The 11,725-nt window shown below is 33.3% G+C and overlaps 1 protein-coding gene across 2 annotated transcripts; it reads left to right on the top strand.

Moving 5' to 3' along the window:
• The first annotated feature begins 1,152 nt into the window (after positions 1-1,152).
• On the top strand, positions 1,153-3,552 carry LOC127249266 (transcription factor FAMA). Of its 2 annotated transcripts, none has more exons than XM_051271999.1 (5): positions 1,153-1,268; positions 1,464-1,592; positions 1,789-2,439; positions 2,538-2,999; positions 3,239-3,552. In XM_051271999.1, the coding sequence occupies exons 2-5, from the start codon at positions 1,569-1,571 to the stop codon at positions 3,326-3,328; spliced, it is 1,227 nt and encodes a 408-aa protein (XP_051127956.1). In that variant the 5' UTR covers positions 1,153-1,268; positions 1,464-1,568; the 3' UTR covers positions 3,329-3,552. The 2 variants fall into 2 exon arrangements, with proteins under 2 accessions (XP_051127956.1, XP_051127955.1); XM_051271998.1 differs by having other exon boundaries at positions 1,153-1,365.
• The last annotated feature ends 8,173 nt before the right edge of the window (positions 3,553-11,725 follow it).

Genomic DNA, 11,725 nt, shown 5'->3' with positions numbered 1-11,725 from the left:
AGTCCGATCTTTTGCACTTAATTTGGCTTAAATCTAAAGCCGATTTTTGGTTTGTAACAAGATTGTTTTAAAACTATTTATATAAATGCATACAAATAATAAATGTATGTTGTTGTATAGTATTTTTTATTTGATGTGTTATACAAGCAATGTGTTTTCTTTTAATCTTATTTTTTAAATATATATATATATATATAAAAAGATTGTGAATATATATTCTTTAATAAAACATAATTTGTTCTACCTTATTTGATATTTGGTTTTCATAAATGATTGTTGGAAGATTTTTATTACGCAATATCAACCACTATATAATATATGTGATTGATCATTATCTTAGCTAAATATTCTTGAATGGCTTAAGAAATAGCCAATTCTTCAAGACAAATATCAAATATCAACACAGTTTAATAATTCATTTTGAGAATTTTTGGATAAAATAAGTCTAAATTTTTTTCTTTGAAGGTGGTGCAAAATATGTTGAACTTTATTCACATATTGTTAGTAGGAGTGGCAAGGTAAATTTATGTATGACCTTTGTCTTGTCTAATTTGTTAGATTTATGAGTGCATCTATCGTATTTAAATATGATACTTGAATAACAGTATTTCTTTATTTCCTTAATATATTTGCTTTATAATACCATGGGATTTGGCAGAGGAAGGGGAAGGCCTCTTTATTCATTTATTTATTTTTAAAAAATAAAATAAAATTAATTGGTTTAGTTTTATAGTGAATGGAGTCTTGGTAGACATTGGTCTTGAATACCAAGTTGATTAGTCAAAAGGGTGATTGGTGCATGTGATTTTGAAGATTCAAAGTTCAAAAGAAGCATATCTAAATACATACATATGAGAGGTTAAATTAATTAGTGATGTAGAGGTAGAGGTAGAGGTAGAGGTAGAGATAGAGGTAGAGAGCGTTGAACCATCAGCTAAGCCATTACAGGAGTCATGGAAAAGCAGATGGTAGTGGTCTCCTCCTGTGACTTCCATTAATGCATGCAAAATCCATATCCCTTTTTACCTCTCTTTTCATTATCTATCTGTGACTTGGGATTTAATCCCAAGGCTCCTCTCTCTCTCTCTCTCTCTCTCTCTCTATATATATATATATATATATATCTTCCATATATAGCCAGCCAGACAGCCATTCACCATTCCCATATAAATGATCTGTATGTATACGTCTCTTCTGCTTCTATATACCTCCAAATTTTATGCCCATAAATAATTTTTACTTGGGATTTGCGGCTTTGTATTCCGAAGGTGGGGTAACGTTGTGCGATTCAGTGGTCGTATTTGGGTACTTGCATAATTTATTGGTTTTGTCATCTTATCATATGTCAAACCAATCATTGCACATGTACGTTCATATAAGATCAAGATCAACTTCAATTTCAATCCATATATATATATATACTTTTGTTTATTTATTTCTGAATTTTGGTGTGATATGATCAGGTTGCAGTGGACCCTCCTCCATAGCTGCATGTCAAAAGTTTCTAAGCATTCTTGAGCCATCTTAGGGTTTGGTTTGGTGGCAATATTTATAATATATAATCAGTAATGGAGAAAGAAGGAACCTATTCGGTATGCACTCACTATACACATTAATTCTTTGTCTCACTACTCAATCACACATATATATAAGTATATATATATATACGCATATGTATCTGCTTGTTCTGAATTCATTGATGTCCATGTTTATTCTTAAAATAAATATTCATAGTACCACCATTGAATCTGAATTAATGTCTTCTTCTTCTTCTTCTTCTTCTTCCAGGGGAATTTTCCAGGGCTTGACTACAGCTCCCTTGAAGTTCAAAACCAACAGCAAAATATGGCATCAGCATCTGCTGATCAAAGCTCCAGCAACCAAATGGTAGACTACATGCTCAACAACACTCCGGTACCGGCACCGGCATCAGCTCAGGCACCGCCACTCTTGCCGGCCTTCTGCGGCTCCAATTCGTTCGACAAGTTGAGCTTCGCAGATGTGATGCAGTTTGCAGATTTTGGCCCCAAACTATCCCTTAATCAAACCAAAAGCAGCTGTGATCAGGAAGACACCGGAATCGACCCCGTTTACTTCCTCAAATTCCCGGTGCTAAACGATCATCAAAAGCAGCTGCAACAAGAGCAGCATGTGTCCCAACAGTACTGCAAGTTGGGGGACAGTCAAGATGGGGATGGTGAGGATAATAAGATGAGGAGGAGATCATTTGCGGGAGAGAAAAGTGAAGAAGGTGGTGCAGTAGGTAAGAACTGCAGCAGCAGCAGCAGCAAGAGGAAGAGGGCGAGAACTGTGAAGACCAGCGAAGAAGTGGAGAGCCAAAGAATGACTCATATTGCTGTTGAGAGGAACCGAAGGAAGCAGATGAATGAACACCTTCGAGTCTTGAGATCTCTCATGCCCACTTCCTATGTCCAGAGGGTACTAATTAATCCTATTGCCTGTTAATTCATTCATTCAATCAACCATCATACTAATAATTAATTGATTCATGATTTGTAATTGTAATTTCATTGTAGGGCGATCAAGCATCCATAATCGGGGGCGCCATCGAGTTCGTGAGGGAGTTGGAGCAACTTCTCCAATGCCTTGAGTCACAGAAAAGGCGAAGGCTATACGGCGGCGTAGACAGTCAGAGCCAAACCCAGAGGGGAGACCCATCAATGGCTTCTTCGTCCCAACAGCCACAGCCACAGCCACATCCGCCATTGATGTTTCCTCCTCCTCCTCCTGCTGCTGCCGATCATCAGTACTACGAGTGCGATGACTGTGAGGAGGAGACTGCGGAGAGGAAGTCATGCCTGGCAGATGTTGAAGTGAAACTATTAGGGTTTGATGCCCTAATCAAGATTCTGTCCAGAAGAAGGCCTGGACAGCTTATCAAAGCCATTGCTGCACTCCAACAAGACTTGCACCTCACCATTCTTCACACTAACATTACTACCATTGACCAAACTGTTCTCTACTCTTTCAATGTCAAGGTAAATATCCTATCCCATTCCATCCCATCCCATCCTCTGCCCAAGAAATAATCTCAAAATGGATCCCATATTAATTAATTAATAAAAACATCTAAAGAGAATATTGAAATGGAATAATATATATAATATTTGAAAAGAAGAAGAAGAAGATTATTGAGTTATGAGTTAGTTATTTAGAGTAGGATTGAAGAATTCTGTCTGAAATGTGTGTATAAAAAAAATTGATTGTCTACTTGCAGGTTGGTGGAGAGGCAAGGTTCACAGCAGAAGACATAGCAAACTCAGTTCAGCAAATATTTAGTTTCATACATGCAAACAATGGCATCTGATGTGATGGATTGATATATATTCAGACCAATATGCACCGGCTTACCTCTACTTCTCATTACATTTTTATTAATTACTTGTCCTTTTACTTCTAGGTGAATCGAATTTTAGTGGTTACACAAACATATATAGCTAGGTCATTTAACAAATTTTTATATTTCGTTATTCTACCAAAATCTTCACACCTTCCAAGAAACATACTATAATGTGTTTGTTCTATTTAATTCTATTTATTTTTACTGCAATTTCTCAATTTTACTCCAAAAATGTCATATCCATGAATTATTTTCAATACCAAACACATATCCAATAGCTACTCATCTGAAAAATATTATTATTATTATTATTATTATTATTATTGTTGTTGTTATTTGTTTATATATATTGTATATATATATTTATGTATATAGCTCAGCCCATAACTTCATGTATATATACGACAATGTTTCCTAATTATTATTTTGAAAATTTTAGTTTATACTAATTAATCTAACATGGTATCACAAACTCAATTTCTCTTTGTATAACGAAAACACACTGCCCGTTCGTTTCATTACCTTTTGGTTGTTTTCCATCTCTATTTCCTTTCGATGACGCGGCTCCGTCTCCTGCTCCCAACGCTGTACCGATTGCAACTCCTGAACCGATGCTGACCCCGAGCCTGCTACTATTCCTGAACTTGATCCCTCACCATTATCAGAGTCTGGCACTACTCCGACCTCGGACCCTGATCCTAGCCCTTGCCGTTCCACTCAGGTTAATAATCTCTCTACTCACTTGATTATCATTACTTCTTTGTCACCTTATCCCACCATGAGTCCAAGTCCTTTCGTGAGGCGTATGCGGATCCGTTGTGGCGGCAGGCTATGTCTGAGGAGTTACAGGCTTTGGAAAAAATTCATACGTGAGATATGGTTGACCTTCCCCCGGAAAGAAACCTATTGGTTATAAGTGGGTATTCCGGATCAAAATCTACTCTGATGGACCCATCGAGCGCTATAAGACTCATTTGGTATCTAAAGGCTACACCCAGGATTATGGTATTGACTATGAGGAGACTTTTATCCCAGTTGCTCGTCTCACCTCCTTCCATTGTCTTATAGCTGTCGTTGCCGCACGTTAGTGGCCCTTGTATCAGCTCGTTGTCAAGAATGCATTCTTGCATGGTGATCTATCTGAGAATATCTATATGTCTCATCCTTCTGGTTATCCTACATCCTCTAAGGTATTTAAATTTCGCCGTACTTTGTATGGTTTGAAATAGGCGCCCCGAGCTTGGTTTTTTAAATTTAGCTCTCTACTCCATCTTGGCTTTACTTACAACTATCATGGTTCTGCTCTCTTCATTTTTTGCGGGCCCGCTGAGTTACTATTCTGTTACTTTATGTGGATGACATGATCATCACAGGAGATGATCAGTCTGGTATTTCTGAGCTCCAAGATCATCAACACCATCACTTTGAGATGAAGAGCTTAGGGCTTCTTCGGTACTTTCTCGGTCTTGAGATCTCCAACACCTCCGATGGATATTATCTATCTCAAGCCAAATATGTCCCGACCTTTTGTCTCGAGCGGGTCTCACTATCTCCAAGACTGCTAGCTAATCTCGGTGTGCTTCAGTCCTCTGCTATTATTGTTAATTTCGACAATCAGAGCGCCATGAAGATTTCGACGAATGATGTTTTCCCACGAGCGTACAAAGCACATTGAGATCGACTGTCACCTTGTTTATCATCATGTTGGTCACAACAATGTCTCTTTGTCTCTCACTTCTTATATTTTATTTTCCCGCAATTACTCATGTACAAAGGGTTCGTGTCCTTTCATATTTTTGGTTAGTAAAGCACCATTTAGATTTTATAAATAAGTTTGATGTATTCATTGTAACTCAGATCCAATATCTCAATCAAAGTTATTATTTCTTTTAATTCTTATATTTTATTTCCCCCCAAATCTTTAATTTTTCCTTGATTTCTTTTACTATCAAACATTTAGGCACTGTATTTGGTACGAATTTATGATTTAATTACTTGAAATCGTCCAAAAAAAAACCTTTAGTTATCATCCGATTAGAAATTTTCAACCTACAGTAATATCCTCATACTGCTAAAGTGTTATCAAATATCCTCATTTTGTCTTTGATGAACTGAAATATTGATAGGAAATTATCAATTATTATTGTTGATAATTGTACTACCAATTATTCGATGATTCAACACATTTTGGGAAAACTGTCATGAAAAGATATGTTGATGGAACTTTATATGCGTTATTCTACACATATATTGAATTTGATTGTTAGAGATGGGTTGAAAATAATTATTGGTGCAATTGAAAATGCGTGTGATAGTGTCATTTATTGAACTGTTTCACCTTACAGGATTGAGAAATTTGAAGAAACTACTTGTCAATTGCATATCAATTGTTCTAGAGGTTAGTTTTTTGGATTGCAAAACTCATTAGAACTTTACTTTTATGATGTTAGAGACTGCTATAATTTATAAAGATATGTTCCCATGAGTTAAATGTCGAGAAAGAAATTACAATAATGAACCAAGTAACGAGGATTGAGAAATTGCAATTGAAATATGTGGAAAGTTGATTTTCTATCAGGTGACAGAGTTGTTTTCTGGAACTTTTTATCCTACATCAAATTTTTATTTTACTCATATATGTGAGATAAATTCAAAATTAGATGAATGGGTGAAGAATCCAAATGTGTTAGTTCAATAAATGACGAAGAATATGCTTGCAAAGTATGAAAAATATTGGAGTGATTGTCATATCATGTTGGGGGTTGCTTCTGTATTGAATCTTAGGTACAAGTTGAAGTTGGTTGAATTTTATTTTAATCTGATATATGGGGATAGAGTTAGATTAAAGTTAATCAAGTTCGTCAAATTGTTATAATTTGTTGATTGATTACCAATCTAGAGCTACGTCTTTTACGGATATGAGTTCGGTGGTTGATGTTGGTATATTGGATTTGGGAGGTGCAATAACTAGCAATCTTGTTTCTATTGATGCATTTGATCTAGATCCATTGAATAAATATAATCAATGTGTCAACTATGAATGATTATTCTAGGATTTCTCCGATATTAGAGTTGGATATATATTTGGAAGAAAGTGTTTTACCGCGGACACATAATTTTGATATATTAGGTTGGTGGAAGACGAATAGAGTCAACTACCCTTATTTAGAAAAGATGACAAAGGATATTTTGGCTATTTCGGTTTCTACAGTTGCTTCCGAATTTATATTTAGTAATAGTGGAATAATTATTAGCCCATATCGTAGTAGGCTTAATCCTTCTACTATGGAAGCATTAGTATATGCTCGACATTGGTTCTGGAATAAAATAAATAGTAAGTTGATTTTAATATATTTTTAATTAATATATTTATAACTTATTATATTGTTAATTTTGGACCAACTGACCAAATATATAGATTTTTTTAAAAAAATATTAAAGATATAATATAATTATAATTATAATCATTTGGCCCACGGGCTAATCCGCCCCGCTGCGGGCTAACCCGTTTTCAACCCGCAGCTCGGATGGACTGATCCATTTAGACTCGTATTTTAACTGGCCTAAAAATTAAAATCCAACCTTCTTTAAAAATGGAGCGGGGCGGGCCAACCCGACATGCTCAACCTATTTTGACGGCTCTATATTTATAAAAGACAAATTTTATAAATGTAATTTACCCTTAATTGCATAATAACCCTGCCTTGCAATTGCCTAATTATTCTCGGATCTGCTTAATTTAATTGCATATCTATTCAGGATTTATTTATATATGCATATAAATATATATATTTTTTTATTTGAGTAATTTTATTAAATAAAATAAGCACTAATTTTGTAACATTTGCTAATTTTATAAACTTAGAACAGTTCATCAATACATCAAGAAAGATATATATATGTTTGATTTATATATCATATTTTTACACTACCATTTTTATTTTTTAACTAAGGTCTTTTTATTTTTATTTTTTATTTCAAATTTAAATGCTGAATCATAAGCATATATGTTTTAGTTATAGAATTTCATTTATTTTCAACATTATTGTGTTATATGTTTCTTTAAGTTTCTTAAATATATTTTTTTATTAAATTTAAATGCTAAAAAAATAAAATAATATACTCCCTCATCCCATTGAAAAAGGTTGTCAATTTTTTATTTTTGTCCGTCCCAAAAAAGGTTATTATTTATTTAATTTAGTAATTGTACTATCTACCTTACATAATAAATACCCTTCCAACTTCCACTTTATTGCACAAATGTGATTAGTTTTATATTACACAAAACTAATAGGGGTATTTTTGTCTTTTTCATTACTACTCAATATAATACTAATATTAAAAAATCTACGTGCAAAAAGTAAACGGTAATCTTTCTACGGGACGGAGAGAGTATTTGTTTTATTTCGAAAGCTTTATTTATTTTCAACGGTTATCGTGCTTTGTCATGTTCCTTTATTTAATTTTATATATATTGATCAAATTTAAATACCAAAATTACAAACAAATTGTAGTTCAATGCTTCATTTATTTCGACCTACGTGGCCATGGTCTTTTAATTATTCTTTATATTCTTTTATCAAATTTAAATGATAAAATCACAACATATATTAGTTAATTACATTTCATTTATTTTCAATCATCCTCACGATGATTGAAGATCAAGGTGCTATATTCCTATTATCTTGTATGTATTTGATTGATCGATATTATTAAGTCGATTTTCAATATTTAGTCCAAAGTTATTGCAGAGGCTTTATGTATGCATAACGATAAAGATTTAGATTACGTATACACAAACATATGACGAAAAAATTTGGAATAATTTCAAAATTGAAAGAAAATTTTAATTTACTCAATGTCATCAAATCAATTTACTAGATACAATTTTTAGTCACAAGAAATAATAATAATAATAATAATAATAATAATAATAATAATAACAATAATAATAATAACAACAACAACAATAATTCTCCACAATTAAAATGAGGAGATTAAGAGTAAAACATGTCTTATGTTATATCTATCTATATATATATATATATATATATATATAAACATATACATGCCAACAATTAGAAAAGTAAATTAAATTAGCAAAACCAACTATACAATTTAGCCAAATCAATCGAACCAATGCAATATCCCACACAAATAAAACTAGATTATTGGAAATTAATTACACCCAACAGTGGAAATTTTGAATAAATAAAATAACTCTTTGATAAAATTTTAAACATTCAAAATTCTTGAAAAAATATGAAAATATTTTCTCAAAAAATTACTCTACATGTGATAAATTATTATCAGATAAATTTCTTTAATTGCCAGCATTTTTTTTTCACTGATATCCCAATGATAAAACCATCCCTAAACACTAAATGCCCATAAAAATGAAGTTAAACCCTAATTTATCTCAAAAATTCAAAATTTATACTCACCATATATCAAAATTGTGGTGGTTAAGCAAAGTGAAAATAATAATAATAATAATAACAATAATAATAATAATAAAAAAAATAATAATAATAATAAATATTAAAAATAAAAAAGAAAAGAAATTGTAAAATTAAATTAAAAGGTGAGAAGACTGCAGCAAGAGTAAAAGAAAAAGAAAATTAAGGGAATTGAACAATTAATTTTGTCTATCTCAACTTATTTTCTTTTTGTTGGTGATATTTTATTTTATGTATATCCACACAGTTGACCACAATGCAAGAAATATATTTATATATGATAAAGAAAAAAAAAATTTTCTTTAACTCATAATCAAAACAAAAATGGAGTAAAAGCAAATATGATTTCTTTTTTTTTTTTTTCTCATCATATAAAAAATAAAATATACATAATAATTTTAAATAAAAATATAAAAATATAACAACAACAATAAACTCAAATAAGTGCTAGTAAACAGCCATTTCAAACACCTCCCCTCTCCACGTTGTGGTGTCCTTTAGTCTTACCAATTTATTTCTCATAGAATTTAATTAAATTTATTTCACAACACCCCTCCTAAAATTTATTCTTTTGCATCCTTCATCTCAAGCTTCCTCTTGCAATTTTCGAACAACTTTTTGGCAACGGCTTGGTGAATATGTCCGCCACCTGGTCACGGCTCTCCACATGCTTGAGCTTCACACTTTCACCTTTTATCTTATCCCGGATGAAATGAACTTGCATATCAATATGTTTGCTTTATTCATGGTTCATCGGAATCTTTACTAGGACAATGCCATATATGTTATCGATCCAAACTTCAGTTGGTTCACGTTGCTCTAGTCCTAACTTCCTCAATAAGTTTCTCATTCAAACTGCATGGCAAACACACTATGACGTTGTCATATATTCAGCTTCGCCGGTTGAGAGTGTAAAAATTGGATGCTTCTTTGACACCTATGTAAACGTTGTTTCCCCCATGAAAAATACATATCCCGTAATGATCTTTCAATCATCAAAGTCTTCACACCAATCACTGTCTGAATATGTTAACATCTTGTACTCTTTTGTCTTCCAATAAAACAGTCCATGTGACTCTTTTCCACGAATGTATCGCAAGATCCTTTTTAATGCCTTCTAATATGTATATACCGGCTTTTCCATGAATCGACTTACTATTCCAACACTTAATGATAATCCGGCCTTGTGCAAGTTGGGTAATGAAGACTTCTCACCAAGTTTCGATACTTGCATCAACCCGATCTTCACCATCATACTTCGATAGTCTTATACCTGGTTCCATCGGCGTCGACATTGGATTGCAATTTTCCATTTTGCTCTTCCTTAGTATATATTTTGCATACCCTTCTTATGACAAAAATATTTCCACTTCGCTTTGTCGTATTTCCAGCCCAAAAAAATATTTCATCATCCCCAAGTCTTTCATCCAAACTCATGTCTCATTTCCTCTTTCAACTTTTCTATCATCTTTCCATTGTTTCCCATAAAAATGAGATCATCTACATAAAGTGCGACAAACAACAAGTTACCTTCATTTTTATTCATATAGAGTGCATGTTCGTACGGGCATTGACTAAATCCATTCTCCTTAAACTAAGTGTCAATGCGGGTGTTCTATGCTCGCGGTGCTTGCTTAAGGCCGTAAAGTGTTTTGTTCAATTTCAAGACTTTGTGCTCACTTTCAACCTTAGTATATCCAGGAGGTTGTTCAAGATAAACCTTTTCTTTGAGTACGCCATTTAAAAAAGCTAATTTAACATCCATCTGAAATATTAGCTATCCAAATTGAACAGCTTGTGCGAATAGCAAACATACCGTTTCCATCTTTAGCAACATGAGCAAACATCTCGTCATAATCAATTCCAGATTTTTGTTTGTATCTTTTTCCAACAAGCCGTGCCTTATGCCTTTCGATTTCACCATTCGCATTCATCTTTTTCTTAAAAATCCATTTCACTCCAATGGGTTGTCCACCTTTTGGCAAATCCATCAACTCCCAAGTTTTATTGCGTTCAATGGCGTGAATCTCCTCATCCATGGTTGTTCGCCACTTTGCATCTTTCACGGATTTTTCAAAACTAATATTCTCGATATCAGCTAGGAGACAAAAAAGATGTACCTCATTTGGCGAGTTATACAAATCTTGGAGCGATCTCCACCTAGGTTGCCTTGGTTCATCCTCATCATTGACACTTTTTAGAGTTGAAATAAGGATTTTTATTTAGCAAATTGTTTGTGTTTCTCCATTTGTCTTACTTCAATCCCACTCAGCTCTTTCATCGAATTGAACCTCCCAACTTACTGCAACATTTTCGCTTATTGGATCAAATAGCTTGTACCCTTTAGTGTTCTCATGATAGCCAATGAAAACATATTTTTTACTTTTGTCCTCCAATTTATTCCTTTGTTGATCTGGAACATGTACATAAGCAATGCTTCCAAACACCCGTAAATGTGAGACTGTCGGCTTTTGACCGCTCCAAGCTTCTTACGATTTTATATTCTCCATCTTTGCATGAGGACAACGATTCTGCACGTATACAACGTATTTCACAGCTTCTGCTCAAAGGTCCTTTGACATGTTCTTACTCTTTAGCATTATTCTTACCATGTCAAGAATGGTCCGATTCTTTCTTTCTGCAACACCATTTTTTTGTGGAGAATAAGTTGTGTAAGAAATCTTCATATTCCTTGTTGAGGCAATTCTTTGTGAACAGTTTCGAATTGTATTATCTTTCTCTATTTGCTCGCAAAGATTTAAGGACACTTTCAGTCGATTTTTCAACCAGATTTTTGAACTTGACAAACACGTCAAAAGCTTCCGATTTTTCCTTCAAAAAATAAAACCATATTTTCTGTGAAATCATTGATGAAAGTGATGAAATAGTTTTACCGTCATACGAG

This window comes from Andrographis paniculata, unplaced genomic scaffold (genome assembly GCF_009805555.1).
Source record: "Andrographis paniculata isolate CXL003 unplaced genomic scaffold, ASM980555v1 Contig35END, whole genome shotgun sequence".
NCBI lineage: Eukaryota > Viridiplantae > Streptophyta > Magnoliopsida > Lamiales > Acanthaceae > Andrographis > Andrographis paniculata.
The sequence above is the reverse complement of the archived record's forward strand: the minus strand, read 5'-3'. Positions and strand labels throughout refer to the sequence as shown.

What these genes read in the sequence shown, in the direction of transcription:
- LOC127249266 (XM_051271999.1), top strand. Translation starts at nt 1,569, where the DNA reads ATGGAGAAAGAAGGAACCTATTCG. An exon ending in CCACTTCCTATGTCCAGAGG is followed by an intron (nt 2,440 to 2,537) that starts GTACTAATTAAT and finishes ATTTCATTGTAG; the next exon opens with GGCGATCAAGCATCCATAAT. An exon ending in TCTACTCTTTCAATGTCAAG is followed by an intron (nt 3,000 to 3,238) that starts GTAAATATCCTA and finishes GTCTACTTGCAG; the next exon opens with GTTGGTGGAGAGGCAAGGTT.